This window comes from Balaenoptera ricei, chromosome 6 (genome assembly GCF_028023285.1).
Source record: "Balaenoptera ricei isolate mBalRic1 chromosome 6, mBalRic1.hap2, whole genome shotgun sequence".
Classification (NCBI taxonomy): domain Eukaryota; kingdom Metazoa; phylum Chordata; class Mammalia; order Artiodactyla; family Balaenopteridae; genus Balaenoptera; species Balaenoptera ricei.
In genome coordinates, this window is record NC_082644.1 from 95,433,429 (window position 1) to 95,457,106 (window position 23,678).

General features: G+C 38.0%; 1 protein-coding gene across 3 annotated transcripts in view; it reads left to right on the forward strand.

Moving 5' to 3' along the window:
• Positions 1-23,678, forward strand: part of SLC44A1 (solute carrier family 44 member 1) — a 209,555-nt gene that overhangs the window by 31,253 nt on the left and 154,624 nt on the right. For all 3 annotated transcript variants that reach the window (XM_059925223.1, XM_059925222.1, XM_059925220.1), the window contains exon 2: positions 17,022-17,111. In XM_059925223.1, coding sequence (XP_059781206.1) covers positions 17,022-17,111 — 90 coding nt within the window. The remainder of the gene's footprint in view (positions 1-17,021; positions 17,112-23,678) is intronic.

A 23,678-nucleotide genomic window follows, 5' to 3' on the forward strand; every position in this document is an offset into this window, starting at 1 on the left:
AAAAAGCTGTAGCAGTCAGTAAGGTGTTACAGTTTAGCAGAGTGGCAGTGAGTTTAGGTGTTGGAGGGAAAGTATTTGGATTTCAGGATTCCCGCTTACCAGACATGTGACCATTGCTCAGTGACTTAATCTCTCCAAGCATGAGTTTTCTCACCTGTAAAGTGTGAGATTAAATGAGATAATGTAATTAAAGAACTGAGCAAATTCTGGTACATGGAAGTACTCAAAAAATGTTAGCTACTATTGTTTTGTTGTTGACACAAGAGTAAAACAGGTCAATGGAAGAGTGTAAATGTAAGACCGTAGTGTAAACAAGAATTTATTATTTGTTACAGGAGCCATTTTGAATCAACAATTGATTAGCTATGATATTTAGTTAAAAGGTTTTGGATAACTCATACATCAAAGTTAATTTCATGAAACCATAAACAAGTAGAAGAAAACAATATTTATCAAATAATTGAAGAGTTTAAAAGCAGTGCGAAAAGGTCCAAAGTCAAATTTATTTGGCTATGCAAAAACTTATTTCTATATAAAAGAAAAACTCAAATTAGATGACAAACTGAGGCACAAGTAGTGGTGTACTGGTTAATGTTTAACAATCAGCTCTGCAAGGGAAGAAAGAAAATGCCCAGATTTGTCACATTTGCTGATTTCCACCGTATAAATACTCCCAGCAGGCTACCAACATGACGTGGGTGAGCAGGAGTTGGGAAGAGATGTGCTTTGCTGGTGCTCGGGAGCTGGTGCACGCCGGCTGCAGCAGCCCGTACACAGACGTGCCAGAGCGTGCTGAGAAACCACCTGGAGATCAACCCCAGGCCAGAGCACATTTCTGCTTGAAGCTGCCTTCCCCAGGAGGCACACAATAGAGACAATTGGGAATAAACATCCACTGTATTGTACCGTGGAGAGTTTCTTGAGCTGGACTTGCCCCAGCACGGGGTGCTGGACCTGCAAAGGATCTCTGGGGTGGAAAGATCCCAGTGGGGTGGTTGGGACCTACTCTAGAAATAGCCCCTTTGGGGCCAAATCATACAATGGCTGAGGACTAAGGGGAGAGGTGTTACTAGCCAAACGCTTAGCAGAAAAAGAAGAGTTGGACTAGAGCAGAGGATGTTTTCCCCTTGATTTCTTCTCCTTCTAAAGCCCATGATACTCTTGGCAGTGGTGCATGTGTTTTGCTGTCTCTGCATATTTATATTCTCATCTCTTTTTTTTTTTTTAATAAATTTATTTATTTTATTTATTTATTTTTGGCTGTATTGGGTCTCCGTTGCTGCGCGCAGGCTTTCTCTAGTTGTGGCGAGAGGGGGCTACTCTTCGTTGCGGTGAGCGGGCTTCTCATTGCGGTGGCTTCTCTCGTGGTGGAGCACGGGCTCTAGGCACACGAGCTTCAGTAGTTGTGGCACGCGGGCTCAGTAGTTGTGGCGCACGGGCTTAGTTGCTCCGCGGCATGTGGGATCTTCCCGGACCAGGGCTTGAACCTGTGTCCCCTGCATTGGCAGGCGGATTCTTAACCACTGAGCCACCAGGGGAGCCCTCATCTCTGTTTTTTATTCTCCCTTTGATACTGTTCAATTACTATGACAGTTTTCATAAGTGAAAGCACAAAAGCTTGTGTCTAGACAGTGATAAGGTGACCTAAGTGATATTTATAGTACACCAGCAGGCCAAAGATGGGTGTCATTGTGGCCAAGGAGCCATGGTGTTGTCAGGATTGGAAGCGGCAAAGGATGGAGCCTTGGAGTCCTATCTCATGTTTGTTGGATGGAGGGATTCTATCAGGGGCTTGCACTTTTATTCCACAACGAATCACTAGCTGGTCATTTTGTAACCCAGTCTTAAATGTACCATCTTAGAATAGGTTGTTTCTTTGTGATCATATCTGTAGTTCTAACAGAAGATTGGTTTATTATAAGGTCGACTTTGTGTAAAGAAGCAGGATTTAACTGGATTTCAGAGAAGTGGCTATCTACTGAAGATGGGAGCAGTGTTGTTAGAAGTTGTATAGTTGTTTGAAGCCTGTGACTGAGAATCATTGCTTTGGGCAGTACAGAAAGAACCAATTGACATAGAGATGGGAATAAAGGTGTGGAGAGAGAGAAAAAAAAGTAGTTCCTCTTAAGGGGTTAATAAATAATTAATCTTAAGAGAAAAGTAGCTTTAACAACCACATAGAGGACTGACTGATGGGAAAGATAGTTTGCCAGAACTGAATACAAACCAGTTAAGATATAAATGACGTCTGCCTGAGCTTGAGACTTGGTTTTGGAGGTGGACAAAAATGGTTTCTTATGAGTGGGATATTTTAATGACTCATTGGGCATGGAGATTTACAGATGCTCATGTTTTCAGAGCATTTATTTATTCAAGGTTGGTCCATTAACATTCATTATTCTTGGTTGATTTTCTTTTTTTTTAAGAGCAAGTTTAGTGTCTGTCATTTATAGGGCTATTAATTTGATGATTCAGTGTTCCTCCTCACTTATTTGGGTGTTTCTAGTCTTTGTGTGAGTTTTCTTTAATCACTTTAGGTCTTTAACTAGTTTTCATTAATTCTGCTTCTCCTGGAAACCTTTGCTGATTGTGAAACCATTGTATCTCAGGATTGGAAGGGACTGCAGTAGTCTTCTAATCCAACAGTTAATTTAATGCTTGATTCCCTTGTATTGTTCTTTTCCATTTCAGACTTAAATAACTGATATCTTGATTTTGAGTAGTTGGATTTACCTAGAAGTAGGATTTGGGGGCTTCGTGACAGCATAGTGTTAACAGACCCAGTAGTCATTTGGAGATAACCAATTGGCCATACTTTGGGGTGGCTGAGGGCCAGCTGGTTATCTGATGATGAAATATTGGCACCATCCAGTGGCTACTACTACAGGGTACTCCGACCTTTAATTTTAAACCCCCGGCTGGGGATGGGAATGTAGTTGGATTTAGGATCCAGACTCTAGGGCCAGGCTAAACCTAGGACTCTCATGCTCCTAGGGCTTTCTCCATGATTCTGATCTATTCACTCACAGGGAGAGGGTGTTGGTTGGTGGTAGGATAGAACCAGCCTCTTTTCTTTCAAAGTTAGTTGGCTAAGGCCAGTCTGCAGTTCAAGGAGCTGCCTATTTGTAAATTATGCTGAAATGCTGGGAAACATTCTCTAGAAGGATTCTAAATTATAGTGCTTTAATATTTTCTGCTTATAGAATTTGAATGCAGGGTCCTTGGTGTAGTTCAGGTTTTACCAGGCTGAACCTGGAAGCTTGGCCAAGTATTGTTTTTAGAATTCACGAAGCCCTGGGGCTTTGGAGGCTCAGAAACTTGATTTTTGCTAGTACATTAAGAGTAGATCCTTTCGTTAATAGTAGATTCATGTAAACCAAAGTCTTAAGAGACGTGCATCGACTCAGGAGGCTAATTTATTAAACTGACATACAAGCCAGAAGATTTTTTCAGCTTAGCTAGTATTAAGGTAAAGCCAAGTTATTATTTAAGAAGTATCATATTTATTCCTAATAGAAAAGTAGTGTGGTTATTAAAAAATCCAATCCACATGTGGACATGTATAAGTAGAGTCCTTTCTGACCCCACCTCATGAGATAACAATTGTTCACAGCTTAGTCTATATATATTCTTCCCAACTCTCTGCATATGCAATAACCTCTATTGCTCCACTGCTTTATTTTCTATAGCTCTGTAGTTATGTTATGCACACTGCTTGTCAACTTGTGGGAAGCCAGAGGACAGTGAGAAGGTCGCCTAACGTCACGGAATCAGATGAAGGGGAATAGGCTGGATGACTCACGGCACAGCAGCTCACCTGAATTGTCTATTCAGCATTCTAGAGTCTGCTGCCCTGGTACCCCTTCCCCAAGACAGTTTGGAAGGGCAGTGTCAATGTGTATCTTTTAGACCGTTATTTCTCAGTGTAACTGGCCAATTACAGATCCTGGCACCTAAGAGGTGCTAAATAAATAGTAGCTGTGTGTGTACCTTCCCTGTCTGGTCCCTTTTTTCTGACAAGTACATTCTTTCTGTAGCTGTGTTTATACCACAGTCTAGTTTTTGCCTTGGTGTGTGTTTTCTTTGGTCTCTTCAAAAGATGACTTTCCTCTCTCTGCTTGGTCTATTTTACCTTTTATTTCAGTTTTCTGCAACCTTGTTTCTCTTTTCCCCTTATGCTACCTACAGAGGAGTTGAACTATTACATGAAAATCAGCACTTTATCTAGTAATTCTTGTAACTTCTGATTTCTCAGAAAAATGTTTTCTTTCATCAGATTTCATTGTTACCCAACTCTTTACCTTAGTTAAATTATTCTGCTTTTATCTTGTCTACCTAATGGAACTGTATTAAAAGTGTTCGTATGGAGTCTATCATGAAATCAGTAGAACTCCATATGTGAGTGGCCAGAATGACCCCCTTTGCGCATGATTTTTCTTATACATATAACAACTTTATTGAGATGTAATTCATATACCATACAATTTACCCATCTAAAGTGTACTATTCAATGGTTTTGAGTATGTTCGCCGAGGTTTGATCATCACTACAGTCAATTTTAGAACATTTTCATCATCCCCCAAAGAAACCCCATAGCCATTAGCAGTTATTCCCCATTTCCTCTTAACTCCCATCCAATCCTAGGCAAACACTAATCTATTTTCTGTTTCTACAGATTTACCTATTCTGGACATTTCATATAAACAGAATTATATAATATGTCCACTTTGGCTTCTTTCACTTATAAAGTTTTCAAGGTTCATCCATGTTGTAGTATTGTATCACTACTTCATTCCTTTTTATTCCAAAATGTATATTCCATGCTATGGACCTACCACATTGTATGTATCTGTTCATCAGTTGATGGGCATTTGTATGTGCTTTCCTAATAGCAAAGTAGCATTTTAAGTAATATTACTCTTGAAATCCAAACAAGTGTTATGCAAAATATAGATGGAAGTTACAGAAGGCTAGGAGGAAACAACAGTTTGTTTCCACCTGTTAAACACCACTGCAGGTGTTTTCTTCAAATATCAACAGTAATATTTGGACATTTGGAAATTATTTTTGAAATCAAACTACAAAATATGTTAATAATCTCTTGTTCTTGGTTATGTCCTATAATTTTCCTGTAAGAAGAAATAGTAACCATGCAAAACATCAGTTTAGATAAAATAAGCCACAGAATTTACTATAGTATTTTTGCTGTGCATTTGAGCCTTGAACAACATGGGTTTGAACTGCGTGGGTCCACTTATTTGCAGATTTTTTTCAACAGTAAATACCACAGTTCTACATGATCCGTGGGTGGTTGAATTCTCAGGTACAGAACCTCGGATAGGGATCCACATAACCTCACATATGGATCCACGTAACCACAGATATGGGGGGGCTGACTATAAAGTTATATGCAGATTTTTGACTACACGGGGATAGGTGTCCCTAACCTTTGCATTGTTCAAGGGTCAACAGTAATTCTTATGCCTCTCATTTTCCTCTTTTTCCTCCTCCCTTCCAACACCCATCTATCCACAGTGTCCATACAGGATAAATATTTTTTTAATTTTTAAAAATTTTTAATTTTTTTTATTGACATGTAGTTAATTTACAATGTTGTCTTAATTTCTGCTGTACAGCAAAGTGACTCAGTTATACATATTCTTTTTTATATTCTTTTCCATTATGGTTTATCACAGGGTATTGAATATAGTTCCCTGTGCTATACAGTAGGACCTTGTTGTTTATCCATTCTATATGTAATAGTTTGCATCTGCTAATCCCAAACTCCCAGTCCATTCCACCCCTCCCCACCCTTGGCAACCACAAATCTGTTCCTTATGTCCACACAGGATGTGTTAACCGTAGTAAGCAAGGCAGAGTGGGGTGATCATGGGCCTTAGGGCCCAACTACCTGCTTCACATCCCTGCTTTTTTAGTGCTTATTGGCTGTATGACTTGGGCAATTTACTTAACCCCTCTTTGTCTAGTTTCGTCATCAGAAAACTGGGAATAATATAATAGGATCAACCTTATTGGCTTGTTGTGAAAATTAAATTAGTTAGTATGGGTAAAGTGTCTGGCACATGGCTTATGCTCACTGATACTAGCTATAGTCTGCATTTAGTGTTACAGTCATTAAGTACTCCAGATGAAACAGATTATTTTGGTAATCTTCTTAAGGTTGATCCATGACCTTTTTCTACCTTCAATAAACATACATTTTTGTCTATCATTTCAGCAACCCTCACATGTGAACTCAAATGAATTGTTTATGTATAGAAGGGAGGAGAGAGAAGGTAAAACCTAGAGATGAGGAAGGTAAATTAGCAAGAGGAGAACAGTAGAAAGGTGAAAGTAAACTAATGGGCTCTCGGAGTTCCAGCCTAGTTCTTTTCAGGTGGAACAATTATTTATTGAATGCATGGACTTTTTTTTTTTAATAATTTGGTTAACTGTGGTTTTAGGATTGATGTTTTCTTCACAACTCTCTTTAAAAATTTATGATATAAGAAGTCATTTCAGTTGCTCTTATTGTGTTATCATTTGAAAGTTACTATTTGTTTCTTATGTTTATCTCGATTATCTATAAAACTGTGCACTCAATTTCTCCCGGTTGTATTTCCTTTACAAATCATTTTTCACTTTCCAAGCACACATTTTAGAATGTATACAATATGGGAGCAGTTTTAAAATGTTTGAGATGATTGTTTGCAAGAATTCACTTTTTTTTTTTTTTAAATAAAATTGGGCTTATACTTTTTTTTTTAAATTAATTAATTAATTAATTTATGGCTGTGTTGGGTCTTCGTTTCTGTGCGAGGGCTTCCTCTAGTTGCGGCAAGCGGGGGCCACTCTTCATCGCGGTGCGCGGGCCTCTCACTATCAGGGCCTCTCTTGTTGCGGAGCACAGGCTCCAGACGCTCAGGCTCAGTAATTGTGGCTCACAGGCCCAGTTGCTCCGCGGCATGTGGGATCTTCCCAGACCAGGGCTCGAACCCGTGTCCCCTGCATTGGCAGGCAGGGTCTCAACCACTGCGCCACCAGGGAAACCCAAGAATTCACTTTTTAAGATGCTTCATAAGGAAGATTTTTCTCATAGCCCTTTGGGAAAGAATGTTAACAATGGTTTAGGACCTGGTCTAGCCAGCAGCTTTACTTTAATCCTGAAAACAACAGTGAATGGTGTAGGGAGAATCATCTTTACCTTAGAATTGGGAAGATCATGTCAGCTGATCATACTCCTATTTAGAAGAGGAGCTATGATTCACACCCAGGTATGTGTTCCTCCCTCTCACTACACTGGTGATTTCCTCTCTAATGTTTATTAGAGTGTATTACCTCTCTGACGTTGCCAGTTCTGCATTTTTCAGGAGAAACCTTGCTCTTCCCTAGGTGATTCTCGGCATATGGCTTTCTAGTGAAGTTTGAAATGTTCTGATCTCCTGTCAATAAGTGTCAGAGAGAATGACCTGAATATATTCTGGTAGTTTTCATTGTGCATCTATTTATAGCTGACACTATACTGAGGAAGTAGAAAAAGCATGATCTGAAGAAATGGGAGCTAATATTCCTCTTTTTTTTTATATTTCTTCCATAATTAAATAGCATTAATAGAAATCAAAATGAGAAAAATGCATTATAAGTCTAACTATTTAAAAATTGCACTATCCTCTTCTAATGCTAATACATTTGCATATACTATTTTATATATTGTGTCACCGGAGCATGGCATAATTTCATACCATGTTTTGGAACACAGCTTTTTATCACTATCATTTTATATGTTACTGTGCAAAGTCTTCATAATTATCGTTATGATTGCTTAATATTCCATTCTCATTTTTAATTATTTTCTATTATAGATAGTTAATTTCTAATTTTTTCTCATAATATCACTATATTGGACATCTCACGTGCAGCTATTTGAATGTTTTAGATGATTTCTTTGGGTTTTTTAAATGTATCACCAAATTACTTTCCAAAGTGTCGAACCAATGTACATTGCGTTCAGTTTCAGCATAGTCTTTTTTTTTTAATTGAAGTATAGTTGATGTACAATATTAAATAAGTTACAGGTGTACAATATAGTGATTCACAATTTTTAAAGGTTGTACTCCATTTATAGTTACTGTAAAATGTTGGCTGTATTCCGTGTTGTACAATATATACTTGTAGCTTATTTTATACCTAACAGTTGGTTCCTCTTAATCCCCTACCCCTATATTGCCCCTCCCCCGTCCCTCTCCCCACGGGTAACCACTAGTTTGTTCTCTATATCTGTGAGTCTGCTTCTTTTTTGTTACGTTCACTAGTTTGTTGTATTTTTTTTAGATTCCACATATAAGTGATATCAGTATCTGTCTTTCTCTGTCTGATTTATTTCACTTAGCATTAATACCCTCCACGTTCATCCATGTTTTTGCAAATGGCAAGGTTTCATTCTTTTTTATGAGTTTCAGCATAGTCTTAAACAGTGCTACCAGCCTTTACTTCTGAAAGTGTTTTTCAGTGGGAGCATCAATCCTAACCATGAACCGTTATGCTCTGGTTTCCAGAAACGTATGGTGAGAGAGGTTGGCACTGTCTGTATTCACGTCTCCCAGTCAGTGTGTGACCAGATACATTTTGGAGAGTCTCACAATAAGGTCTCAGAGAAGTCCTGCTCAAAAGACTAGATTTCATTAACTAGGATTTCCAAAACGTAGTTAAATCTGGAATTTATTTTTCTTATAGAACCTACTGACCAACATCTTTGGGAAATGTTATACTTTACAATATCTGTGGGAAAAGGAGCCAGCCTGTGATGCAATAGAATGCTTTTTAAGGAAATGGTCTCATGCAGGAGAGGCAGTGAGGATGTTTGCTCTAACATCATGCTACTTGAATGGTAAAAGACCTCCCCTTATTCATTCATCTATTAAATAAATTTGCTGAGAGCCTATTATGTGCTAGACACTGTTCATCTACTGGGGATATAGCAGTGAATAAAACCCAACAAGTCCCTGCCCGAAGTAGGCAGTAAGGTAGGAAGAATGGCCATTATATGTTCAACCACTTAGGGCAAGATTCTAGTTTCATGTGGAATAGGCTTTCACTTGAAGAATATTAAGTACTTACTGATCCCTGATTTAAACAAAAAATAGAAACATTATCCTTACCCTCAAAAAGTTCATAATCTACTGGGGAAGCAAATAATTATAATGTGAAATAATAATTACGGTGATGGTGGTGTGTATATAGTGTGTTACAGGAACACAAAAGAAAGGAATGTAATCTATATTTTTGTAAATTATTTAACTGTAATAAGTATTTGTTCCCTTGAGAGTTCTTGGGCACAGCCACAGAACTGAACATATATTTATTTCTGTGCACAATTGCTATGGACTAAAAACTCTTCATTGGCAAAGATGAGATCTAATTTTGATTTAAGACATAAATTTACTCATTTCCACTCACCTATTAGCTATATATACGATCAGTGTAGTCTTCATGTTTCTTCTCCATAAGTCATCATAGTCTTCATAAGTCAGTTCTTAGCCATTCCATCAAGGAAAGGAAGCAAGATTGGAATGATAATCCTCTTTTGAGTACCTATGAATTCCTGCTTTAAAAGAAAGAGTTACAGTATAGTAAGAAAAGTCAGTAAATCCATTAGCTATATGGAAACTGGCTGTACTGTAGCAGGTTGGAGGTGCAAAGTACAATTCTGGTCCTTTCAGTCTGCCCTTGGTGTCTCCAAGTACTGAAGATGTTCTGACACTTGTAGGATGTGATGGGGGGAATGAAGCCCATGAAAACTGTATAATTAGAATAAAACTAAATAGTAATTTTAAATTAAAAACATTGCTTACAGATGATTCAGAAGAAAGGCAAGTTAGAAATACTATTAGAGCATTACAGACAAGGCTTATCTGTATAACTTTGATCGTGTTTCATTGGTCATGGAGGTAAAAGATGCTATTAGCTATGTTGCAGGACAGGAGGAACGTGGCCTCTGCCCAGTAATTATCATGTGCTTGTGTGCAAGAAAGACAGCCCCTGAGAAGTCTGATGGAAGAAGGACAACTCTAACAGACCCACAGTTATTTTTTTTTAGGGCATTCAGGGAAAGAATGAAGTCATTGGCAACATATCTCCCATGATCTTTCTGTCACTGTGTAAATACATAACTTAGAGCAGCTCTAGTTGCCATTTCCCCCTTTTTCCTTAAATAGATGAATGTTTGTGATTTAGCATAAAGTTCATGAACTAAGAAAAGCAGTTGGACACAGATGCCTGTATCTTTCCACTTAATGTATCTTATTACCTTTAACTGCCTTTTAAAATCACAGCACTTATTTTTACCTTTCAAATATGAATTGCCATCACCAAGCTTAGCAAATGAAATGGATTACTTATGGTAACTGTAAGTAGTTATGCACTCCAAATCCTTGAGAGAACTTTCCCAAAGGACAGGCAATGTCTTTCAAAATCCTATTACAAGATTTTAGTTTCAGGTGCTATGAACAGAAAGTTGAAAGCCTCCATGTTTTATTGCTACCCAACTTCATCAGGTCTACTCACTCTATTCAAGAGTGTGGCAAAAATGATACACATCAGCTCTTTTATTTTGTTAATACTCTGCACAAATAAAAGCATTTTGGGGAATTTAATGAACCAGTATGTCCTGGGAGGGAGCTTTGAAGATTTGGAGTGTATGACCATTTGTCTTTAATATTGGAGGTTTTTGTGTAAAACAGATGTGCATGAACAAAATGAAGTCCTCACAGATAGCCCAATGCTTGCGACGTATGTACTTAGATCACAAATGTCTGTAGTAGTGACCTTGGAGATGCATTCAGTGACTGCTTTAGAGGCTTTCTAGTTGTGCCATGGAGTAGCTGGGAAATGAAAACTAAAGTAGAGCCGCTGGACAAGGTACTAGGTAAAGACAGTTGTACTAGGTAAATGACAGGGAGCCTGTAGTCCTTTAGCCCATCAGAAATTCCAATTTACAGCAACTCTGGATGTATACGACAAGATAGTACTTAACTCAGTATTAGTAGGAATCTCACCAATGACATCAACATGAAAATATTATTCTAGTAGCTTAGTTAAATATAGCCCTGCACTAATTGTGCCAGAAAACAAAGGAAGATACGTTTTCTCTTTTCCAAAACTGAAAGGCTCCTTTCTAACTGGAGCAGCCATAAAATGTAGTACAGAGAAATCTAATGGGTATAAAGTGAGGAAAATGGCTGATTTTTTAAACCAACTTAATGTTCTGTTTGTTTACTACTAAACATTTCTGAGTGGAATAATTCTTATTTGGCGGTCAATATTTCCCCATCATAGCTAGCAAGAATTTGTAGTATGTTTTGGGCACAAAAACACATTCTATTTTAGACAACAGAGGATCAGCTTTTAGTGTTTGCTTCAGAAGTTTATGAGGTAATTTCAATAAATCTTGCAAATGTTTGCTTAATGGTTCCCTATCTCTATTCCTGCAGTACTTTTTACACATCTCTATTTTGGCATCACTCACATTATCAATCCTTAGTTTGCCTCTCTTGCTAAACTAGAGCTCTGTAAGGGTAGGGGCTGTCGTACATGGCTTTGGATCTCAGGTTCTTTGTGTGGTGCTCAGTATTTATTTGAAGAACCAACAGAATGCTTAAGGGTATTACCTGAAAAATTAAGTAACTTCTTAGTATAACTGACAATACCATTTTTTTTAGCACATTTTTCATTATTTTCAAACCATATTTACAAAAAATCTGGTGTATCAAGGAAAGACTCATAGCATTAGGTAATACTGTTACTAGATTACGATAAGAATCTTTCGGGAATCTTTGTACATCTGTCTTAATTAGGAGAGAGTCATACAGACAGTATGCAGAGTATAAAAAGAGGGCAGGGAGCATTCGATCTTTGCCATTAGGTATCACCTGGATCTTCTGACTTCCTGGATTTTGGACCCTACTTGTTTCCATATTTGAGACCTAGCTGACTCTTTTTGTCTTAACTCCAGATTGTTGCTGTTGCCTCTCTGATCCTTTTATATCTTCCTGATCCAACCAGCCCTGCCTACTTCTGTGAACTAGATTCACATCTGCCAGAACTTTTCCTACCTGATTTGTTCCCTGGCTTGGCCCACCCTGCCAGCCCTATTACTGCTGATGCCCTCCAGTGGTGCCTGATTTGGCTAACTGATTGTAACATATCACTTGTCAAAATCTTTGTGTGTGACTATTATCTAAAAAAACAGTTACTCAACAACTGTGTGTTCATTAGGAACAACATGGAAATTTAAGACAAAACCTTTTATAGGTTTATTTCCTAAAAAAATACACACCCCTATCATATCAAATTCACCAGAAGGCCTTGGTTTTAGCTATTAGGGTTCATAGTGAATGTGAAGTCTAGGATATATATAGTTGCCTGTACTATGACTTCTGTAAGATACTATGGAAAAAAAAATTTTTTTTAATCTATGATGTAGAAAATGTAGGAAGGAATGTGAAGATGTTAAATATTGTTCCTTCCTCACTTTAAGGATATGAATATAATACAAACATAAGGCATACATCAGCTGTGGTCTGACTTAGATTTATTTTTTATGGTCTAATACTAGCATTAAAAATTGTAATCCTGCTTTCTAGGTTATTAATCTTGTAGAGTGTGCAAGAAGACTGTAATGTGGATGTTGTTATACACATATATTCATACCCTTATTTTTAAAATACTTTATTATGGAAAATTTCAAAACTTCATTTTTATTTCTTTGTGTATATCCAAGTTTGTCTCGTATCATATTCTTTCGGCCTGAAGAACATTAACATTTTTTGTTCTTCAGGTTTGCTGCTGATAAATTCTCTTAGGTTTTCATTGAAAAAGTCTTCATTTCTGAGAGACATTTTCTCTGAGTATAGAATTTTGAGTTAATAATGTTTTTGTTTTTCTTTTTAATTCTTTCAGTAATTTAAACATGTCATTCCATGGTTTTTTGCTTTGCATAGTTTCTGATAAGAAGTTTGCTTAATTGTTGCTTCTCTGTTTATAGTGTGCCTTTTCCTCCCTCTTGCTGCCATCAAGATGATGTCTTTATATTTGGTTTTCAACATTTTGAATATAGTTTGTGTAGGATGTGTTTGTGTGTGTGTATGCAGGCATGTGTGTGTTGTATTTATCCTGCTTGGGATTCTCTGAGCTTCTTGGATCTGTGCTTTGATTTCTTTTGTTATTTTTGGAAAATTCTCAGTCATTATTTCTTTATTCATTCCCTATGCTCCCTTTAATCTTCTTTTGGGATTCCAATTACACATATGTTAGACCGTTTGCTATTATCCTGTAGTTCTTGGATGTTCTGTTCTGGGTTTTTAATTTTCATTCTCTTTTTCTTTGTGTTTCACTTTGGGTAATTTCTATTGACCTATCCTTGAATTTATCGATTCTTTCCTTGGCAGTGTCTAGTCTACTGATGAGCCAGACAAAGGCATTCTTCATCTCTGTTACCATGGTTTTTTATTTTTAGCATTTTCTTAACTCTTATAGTTTCCATCTCTCTGCTAGAGTTTGAGGACTCAGGTTTCAGTACTGAATTTTCCACTTATTTTCTTTGAACCTTGGTTTTCTCTTTTACAGAGCAGAAAAACTGGGAATATATAATAACAACTAACAGAATTGTTTTGAAGATCAAAACAATTGATCTTGGGCAAGTCAGGCAAGTCCCTTCCTTTCCTTTCCCTAGGTCATTTAAAGGCTTAGACTGTATGATTACTTTGGTCCTATTTAGTTCCTGAATTGTAAGATTCTGTGAATGGAAAGGAACCTAACATTGATTGACAGCCTTTATTAACCTCATGTAGAATTTGAGAAAGGGATAAAAATCACATTTAAAAAGTGCTTTTGCAAAACATTTTACTTTTGCTAGGTCTATGTGGATTTTAACTGGAAGAAACAGGCAGCATTAAATCCAGTTACCACTTGGTTAAGTCTGTTAAAGAATCATTAAATTCTTTCAACTGTTGGGTTTCCTGACTCGCTTGGAAAATTTCATGGCTCATAAAACATCTCTCTTTTTCTCTGTGCCTATAGGATTTTAAATTATTGGGTTGGCTCCCAAATTTTGCAGTGTGAGGAAAAACTAATGGAGGTTTTTTTGCTCTTTACTGACTAGTGCAAAATGATTGATATTCTCATCAGATTTGGTTTTGTGGCCACAGACGTGGGTTCAAATCCTGGTTGCACAGTTGTGAAACCTTGGTCTGATTACTTAACTTTTGAGCCTGAGTTTCCTTAGCTGTGAAATAGGGATGATACATACATCAGAGAGCTATTTTGAAGGTAATGTGTATAAAGCTTTGGGTATAGTGCCTAGTTAATAGTAATCAATAACTGAAAGCATTAAAAACAGTAGCTAAAATGAAAGATGCCACCATTAAGTCAACATTTTAGTAATAGAAGGGGAAAAGGTGAATTTAATATTCTTTCTGTCCTTTTAGTGGAAAGGTCCACCTGGTAAAGGGATATTTTTACAATAGCGAGAAGGTTAACTGAAAAGTGAGTATTGATAAATAAGAATTATAACCAAGAATTAGTGCTTACTGTGTGACAGATGCTCACATTTAATCCTCAGAATAGCTTATGAGGTAAGCTGCCCCTCCTGGAGAAGTCTTTCTTTATCTGAGTGAGGTGACTACCTTCTTTTTTTATATTCTTCTACTCCGTGTTGTACTCTGTGACTATTTTTTATATGTAACCCCTACCCCTTCTCCACTTCTCATCCCCAGTGAAAGGTTTTCTATGTATTTGGCCCAGAAGTGGCCCACAGTAAGTTGACTGTTGAGATATTGAATCTTTGTGTTTTTCTGGTCAAAATGAAATTCTACCTTCTTTATGTTATAGGTAAAAATTTAAGCATTAAAAGCTGAATGTTGGTCTGAAGTAAAAATACGAGGAAAATAGTTGTGGATAAAGAAAATGCTCAATCAGTCTGAGACTCGTCCCCCCCACCTTCCCCTAATACATACTGTTTGTTAAGATAAACAAATATAGTATTTCAAAGTAGCCATTGCTCTGGAAATCACCTTAGAGTAAATGTAATGAATTTCAAAGATGCGTCCAAATTCTGTGTTTGTAAGTAATTTTACTATAATGGGTATTATGCAAGCTTGAAATTATTTCATACAAAGAAACATTCTTTATTCATACTATGAACAACGGTCTTCCAAAACACAGACCACAATGCATGCATTCTTGTTTGAATAACACAGGGAATAATGTCAAATTATTTTTGCAGTTTTTTGGTCATTGCACAAATTTTCACAAAACTGCATTCCTGACCATAGATTTTTAGAGTTGGAAGGAACCGAAGAGATTTAATCTCACTTCTTCCTGCCACCCAGGGAGATGAAGTGTTTTATCTAAAGTCATGTAGCTAACTAATGACAGAGCCAAGGAGAGGACAGAGTCCTTCATCCATTTGCCATAGTGTTATATTCCTCTGGAAAACACTGCCTACTCACTCTTGCTTTTTAATGCTAGTTAGAGTCTTGGGGTGAGGTTTTTTCCATGACTAACTAGTGCTCTTTTGTTTTCTTGTGTGGGTGTCTGGGAACAAGCTATCAAGGGTGGTGGTTTCTGTTGTTGTTTGTGAAAAACTAACAGTGTATAAGACACTAAAGAAGGGAAAGGCATTTGTCTGGTTAGCATTTAGGGGTCAGGAAGGAGTGGTTGTAGCTCCAATGCTTTGCCCTCAGTGTCCATAGGCAGGTATTTTAAAGTTGAGTTTCATAACCTGGGGTCTGAATTCCCTAAACTTTTAAGAAAATTATGCAACTGTATGCTTATCTCCTAAGAAAAGAATCTGTAGCTTTCATCAGGTTGTCAAAGTTAAAAACTGTTTTAGAAGGAGAGAAAGCTAAGCAAACCTGATTAAGAACTGGGTCCCCACTCTTGAACTCTACGTACTAATTATACTAGAGGGCTCTCTTATCTCCTTATCACACCTTGTGCGGGTGTCCTTTCCTACTGACAAGCCTTCTCCGGATAGCTTCCTGAATCTTGTCATGGAAGCCACTGGAGGCCCCGGCCTTCTTTCTGCAGGAACTTTTCCCATAAGTTTCCCAAGGCTACCTTCTCTCTCCCTTCTCTGCTTATTGTTTCCAGGAAAGGGTGTGAGACTCAGGGATTTTTGTTCATTAGAAAGCTCAAGAGTGTTATTTCAGTTACATTCTGGTTAAAGGGAATTTGTGAGCTGATTTGAGAACCTCAGGCTATTGCTGTATGAAAAAAAAAATGCACTCAATTCCAATCAATACTTTGCAAGTTAACTTTTTAGAATGCCTTTAGTTTTTTAGTTAGGGAATCTTTGTGTTTGATCTAAAAACTCTTTACACTTTCTAAAAACAGAATGAAAATCTGTGGATGGTGGTTTAGGAGTTGCCCAGATCTGTCTGTAAAAGTGTTTTAATTTAGTTTTTTGTTCCTGAATTTTATTAGACTTAGAAGAGTCTACCCCCCAATAGGAATTCATAATTAATGAGCTTCCTTCCTAGATGAGAACATGTAGAAAGCACGTTCTACATTTTTAAGTCTAGCATCTGGACACACAAAGAAAAAGCTACCACCAAGATTGATGTTGGAAGAATTTGTCTGTTTATTAATTTAAAAAAGCCCTTACTGAGTATATACCATGAACCCTCAAGCATCACGTTAGACACTGGGAAATGAGAAGTGGTCTCTTCCCTTGCAAAGCTCATGCTCTGCTAGGGGCACAGCTCAATCAATAATAATTCAGCACGCTAACTGCTCTAATAGAGGTACCAAAAAAGCATTGGAATCAATCCTGGCCAGGAAGAGAGGTGGGTGTTAGGGTAAAATTCACAGAAAGGTGACACATATTTGAGGTTCCTATTGAACTCAAAGGTTCAATAGGAATTTGTCAGGAAAAGAAGGGATCTAGGTATCGATGGCATGTTTGCACCTTCCTAACTTTAACTAAAATTCACATTTACCACTCTCTTTGTGTTTTCAATTAGAGCTCCAAACGAGAATGGAAGCCACTGGAGGACCGTAGCTGCACAGACATACCGTGGCTGCTGCTTTTTATCCTGTTCTGCATTGGGATGGTAAGAAACTCACAGATCCTCAGAACCTGAACTCATGATCCGAGGGGATGATGGGGAGTTAGTTTAAAGAGGGAACTTGTTATTTATTATTTATTTATTTATATTTGTAAATAAATAAATAACCCCTCTTGAATTGCTTATACCTGGAAACCCTAGGATACCATTGAAGCAGGTTATTTTTCCCCATACAGTTAAGTGGTATTTGGTACCCCTTGACTTTTTTTTTTTTTTTTTTTGGTTTGCATGAAAACTGTGATCAGAATTAAGGAATAATTGAAATTCTATCTTTTTGATTAGCCCATTTCAGAAAGCCACGTCATTTGACCAAAATATCCGTGAACTATGATCTTGATGGGGTGGTGAGCAGAGCAATGGTCATGGAGTCGAGTCCTGAGTATTTATCCAACCCAGTCACACAAACCTGATGGTTATTTTTGTGCCATTCAGTTTCCTTTCTGGGACTTGGTGTTCTTTTCTATAAAATTAGAGGTTTTGCTAGATGATATCTACAATGGTTCCAGTTCTGACATTTTTTAGTTCTTCCTAGAAGGAGGCTGGTTTCTCCCTGCTTCTTCCTCCTTCGACCCATACTAGGCTCCTGCTGCCTGCTGTGTCTATTGTAATAAGTGGCATCTCTCAGTCAGAGGTCACGGGAGCTGGTGATTTTCCAATGGGTATGGAGGATGGAGGAGCAGAGTGCAAAGTGCTGGGGCTGTGCTTAGTCAGATTGCATCCCCGCTCTACCCTGCAGGAGTTTCCACACAGGGTTCAGGGACTTTAGTGTCAACTGCCAGTGTGCTGGGCTGGAAAAAAGGTAGAAAGCAGCTGTTTTAGAGCTAGCCGATATTTCGAGCTAGCAAGGGCTTAGAAATCCTCAGCTGGTGCATCACCCTCATTATATACGTTAAGAACATCAGACCCCAGAGATGATAATGACCATCCCAAGGCCACACTGTTAGTGAATGGCAGAGTTGGGAACAGAGCCCCAGGACTCTTTACCTTCCAGGCCAGTGCTCTTTTCTGCCACTTAGTTTCCTCCCCCTCGAGGGGATCAGGGGATTGCGCAGACAGTATTGTTCTCTCTTTCCTTAGTCTTTGCAGCTGGAAACAAAATTATGCTACGTCGGGCACCCTTTTTTTTCACTCAAGTGTGAGTGTATTTAACCTCCTTTTTCCCATACCTTTTTTTTTTTTAGGAATCTTGTTATTTTTTATTTATTACTACTTTTTAGGTAATCTTATTCTGTGTCTCTCTGCGGCTGCCCACCTCGAAAATGTCATTTGAGAAACACAGAACAACCCTATTCATGGCTAATGGGCATAAGTGTAGGCACCAGTCCAGCTCCTGAATCAAGGAAAAGAAAGCAGTGAACTCTGATGAGATATAATAAACCCAGTAAAATAAAGAGTGTTAGTTTTAAAGATAATAGACAGCTCAGTTTCATCAAATCTAGGATATTTAGAAAACATCAAAATACCCATTTCCTAACTTAGGACTTGTAAGATGTTGTTCAAGAGTCTGCTTAGTTTAATGGAGTAGCAACTGAAATGCAGCATCGGAGTGTGGAGAACATTCTTTGCTAACAGAACTAGTCCACAACCACTCCCCACCCCCAAATTTCACCCTGGGACAAATAGCAGCTGACCTTTCAAAATTAAGTTTATAAAAATATGTACCTGCCACCCGAGGTGCTTTTGATTTTCTGTGCTAAAAAAGCTCAGGAAAGTGCAATCATTAATGTTAATAGGCTGATTTGGGAGTGACCAGAGAGTAAGGAGCTATTTGTTTACTGAAACGTTGTAATGCAGTGGTAATTAATATAATGTTAATTTCAGTGTGATGGTAATTAAGACCCACTGTGTGTACTTTTAAATGCAGGCATAGCGTTATTTGTTTTGGAATGATTCTTTTTATGGATTACCATCTTGGAGCTGAGCTAACATCAAATTTTTCCATGTGGAAACTGGAGAAATCTCAAAGTTCTGTTGCACACCTTACTGGCAAAACAATAGACCAAAGTTTTTTTTTGGTCTTCTGAGTATGCGTTTTGTATGTTTTTTAAAAGTTGTATTTTGTTTTTGCCTTTGGATTTCATTCTATAGTACCTTTAAGAGAAACATTCAACAAATATTTTTTGAGGATTATCATGGGCTTGATGCTTTCATATATGTATTTATCTCACTAAATTCTCCCAGTTACACTATGAAATGGGTTTTATCCCCAGTTTACAGGCAAAGTGTAGTGAGATTAAGTATTAGCTTATCTAAGAATATACTGCTGCCCATGAAAGGCAAAAATAGAATAGGAACCAGAACTTTCTGCCTATATTCTTTTCACCTAGTGGCCCAGTTGCTTCTGCTTTTATAGTCAATCTTTGCAGCCCATTACTCAAACCATATCTTTACTCACTGCCCTTACTTGCAGTTCTTTTCTCACTCCTTGGTATCTATTCTGTAGTTCTGAAATATTTTAAGATCTTGTCATCTTTCACTCATCTTCACCATTAAATCTTTTTATTTACACATGTTCATCTCGTCATAAATACTTGTACTTCTCTTTTATTTCTTCCCTTACTTTTAAGGTTTTTCCATGCTTGAATTGTCTAGAACTTAGGGTATTTTTCAAAGTAAATTGCTATCAGCCTTTGTGAGAGCTATCGTCTTCCAGATTCGAACTTATTCAATATTTTGACATTTTTGGACATATGCTTACGCTGTTCTAAAAAATTACATGTAGCATTGTACTTCTAAATTTCTATTTTCCATTAAGATAGTAAACAAGTGGTTCTTAACACTAGCTGCATATTGGAATTAGCTGGTATTAGAATAAAAATACTCGTTCCTGGGCCCCACCCGAGTGAATCTGATTTAATCTCTGTGATTCTAATGTTCAGCCAGTGTTGAGACCCACTGTTGTAGGCACTGATAAACTACTGAAGAGTTTTAAGCAAGAAATGATATGGCTGGGTTTAGAAACATGGCCCTGGTAGCCAAAATAAATGTAAAGTCATTGTAAAGAGGGAAGAGATTTCAGGCCACCAGTTCAGAGGCTGATGCAACAGTTCAGATGAGTCTAGATAAGAGGTGAAAAACCTGAAATAAGGAAATAGTAAAGGGGAGGAGAGAGATTGAAGGAGTGGGATCAATAATATTTGGTGTCACCAGTGTTGCGGGCAAGTGGGAAACAGATAAAGGATGACTGAGAGATTCTTGTGTTATGGGTTCCGGGTGAGCTTTTTCAGCTCAAATCCTACTCCAGCTCCTTGTAGGTTCCAAACCACAGTTTCTGTGCACATGAAGGAATAAGAGTGGGATGGATAAACAAATTACTACTTTGTTAGTAGCCAAGCAGTCACTTGATTATGCCCAGTAAAGAATTCCTTGGTAAACATGACCAGTGGAATGAAGCTTGGCCCACATGGACTCAAGGTTCTTCCCACCTTGGATAGTCTGACTTCATTCTGTCCCAAGTAGAGGTATATGTGAGAAGAGGAAAGAAAAGAGATCCACCTGGACCACATCTGCCCAGATCATCTTACCTCAAAAGTCAGGAAAAAGAAGAGTCTGGATGGTCCTAACAGGAGTACCTACCTTGGAAAATAGAAGACACAGATACCTCCTCCAACTTAGCCCTGATCATTATTGCTGCTAACTTATGGACTAGGTACTGTTCTCTGCACTCGATACAGATTTAATTTTCACAACTGCTCAATGAAGTAGATACTATTGTTATCATCATTCCCACTTTACAGATAAGGAGGCACAGAGATACGTTGAATAACTTGTCTAAGATTATACAGTGGCAGCAGCATTGAACCCAGGGGAGAAGAGGAAGAAGGCAAGGCATCAAGAGATAGTCAGTCCCTTCTTTGTTGCCCGGAATTGGGAACAACAAAAGAAGTTGCTGTTAAGAACATGGACCTGTAAGACACAGTAACCTCACCTGCCAGTTAAATGTGGTCTAGTCCATATTTCAGACTCTGAGCAAAGAGTTTAGCATTCCTGCTTCCTCTAGTACAGAGTTAGGACGCTAGAGTCTTCTCACTCCATATCCTAGCTGTGCAGTCTAGTCAGGAACGGTGCTGCTAATGGAGATAGGGCGTATGCAGGAAGGGGAAGTGGTTTGGGGAAATGTGGAAGGAGGTGAGTTGTGGACATGTACAGTGTGTGGGTAGGGATAAGCAGTTGGAAACACAGAGCTGGAATTTTGGAGAATGATCTGGACTAGGGCTGGATTTAGGAGCCCTTATAGGTCTGCATAGGTCGTCCCTGCAGACTGCTTTCAAGGACCTTTTCTATTTTATAGCCTTAGTCTAGTTCTTAGCGCACAGTGTTTCTACCTCATTAACTATTGTGGAGTATGCAGCACAAAGTGAAAGACTCAAAGACTCACTGCAGTGTTTCATCACCTGTGTGATGGGCTGTGCTGTGGCAGGATGATAGAATAGGAAGAACAGCATGCCAAAAATTACCTTAAGGTCACCTGATCCAAATGACTACCTACTTTCTGTTAAATCTTTTGGTTTTTCTTTTTTTTTTTTATCATTGTGGTAAAATATACATAACTTAAAATTTATTATTTTAACTATTTTTAAATGTACAGCTCAGTTAAATCCATTTACTTTTAATCTACATCCCCTCCCGCCCCTTCCCCACTCAGTCATTATAGTGGATCAAAAGGGCCTATACTTCTCCCTGGAAGTATACCTTGAAAAAATTTGCTCTGTATGTACTTTCCCTTAGAATCATAACATTTTGGAAGTGGAAAGGGCTTTTGAGATTAATCTAGTCCATTCTTAGTGACAGGTAAGGAGACTGAGGCTCAGAGAATTTAAAGTGACTTGTCTGGGATCATGAGTATTTGCAAAAGAGCTGGGTTCAATTCTCAGTACATATCCTTTGTCTGTGTTTTCTTTTTCATTGCTCGAGCTGCCCATGAAACTGAACCTCTCTGATTTTGCTCCCTCATGCCCCATTATTTTTTTCTTTTGAGAACACTTCCGTTCTTTCAGGGTGAACTTTACGTATTATAACCCTTTGTACCTTGCATGGCATCTTGCGTTTTTATGTGCTCAATAAATGCTTATTGAGTGGACATTTCCTAGACTTCAAACCATTCTTGTTTTTTTCCTCTTTCCTCTTTCTTAGAGTAATGTATCCTATTAAACTTTAAAGAAATCCAGAAATCTGGCAGATTGGCAAAGCTTTTAACTTTGTTTTTGAAATTTGCTTGCATAAGTATTAGTTCTGCATCAGACATTCTAATTCTATCCCATCTGCTGGGTCCTAATAGCCCCCTTGTCTCAGGGTTCTCAGAACAGGAGGAAGAGAAGCCAAGTGTTACTCTGAAGTCTGACAAATTAGTTATTAGCAGACTGACTCCAAGTGTTGATTGAGATAAGAGAGGAAGTCTTTGAGAAAAAAGCCTGGATATATTTTCATTAATCCCTGGGAGAAGGCTGTAAGCCTATGTCTTTTCCCCCCATCTTTTTATGTTGAAGCATAATGCCATATCATACCCCATCCCCACCCCTCATGCATGTTTTGTTGACTTTTTTTTTTTCTTCAGAGAGAAACTAAGGCCTCTGCCTTGCTCAGTGGCATGGTAAATGCTCCACGTGTGAAATTCAAACATGCTTGTGAAATAAAATATGTCCCTTCTTTTGACTGATAGTGAATGAAACTAAACCAAAACTCTTACTTAAGTTGAACTAAACCTTGTGATGTGAAGGGGAAATGAGCACAGTTCATTAATTAGCAAATTTTCTTTCTCTGACGTAGGCAATAGGTACTTATTAGTTGCCAGATCTTGCCTGTGATCTACCATCCCTGTATCCCTTTATCTGATTTGAGTCACCTCCTGTTTGTTATTAGATTTGTCTGCTCCTTCTCTCTCTCTTCAAATAGCAGTTCTGAAAGCACTTCAATAGCTTAGTCATTTTAAGATTTTAGCCATGATTCTCTTCCTTACTAATAGGCTTACTTTCTCTCTAGTGATTGCTCCCTACTATAGGTGTATAAAAGCTTTCCTCATCCCCCTTATCATTTGCTTCGTTAATGTGATTTCCTTCTGTTGAGTACGGCCCCCATCTGCCTCATGGAGCCATTAAATTATTGAGTGCATTCTGTAAAATTTCTCTCAGCCTATTTTAATTTCATGTACCACATTTTTTCTCATTTGAAACTGTATTGCTTCCTGCATTTGGATTTCACATTTTTTTAAAAAGGAGATTGTCTTTTTAATTATATTTGGCCTAGTTCTCCATTGTCACTACTTGTACCATATGGGAAGTCTCTGGAATAACAGTCTTGGTTTCTTTCTATCTTATTAGCTTCCTATTCTCCTTCCTTCTCCCCTGCAGCTTTTCACCCTCTCCACTCTAATGCTTTGGGAAGCTACTAAGAAGTTTAAATGGCCTATGTGAAAATATGTCAGTGTCCCATTTTACCATATATATGTAACATTTATAATTTATACTCTGCCTACATCCCAGAGGGATACGAGGTGGCTTATGATTTTTAAAAAAAAACAACACAAACACACACACATGCACAAAAACCGCATGT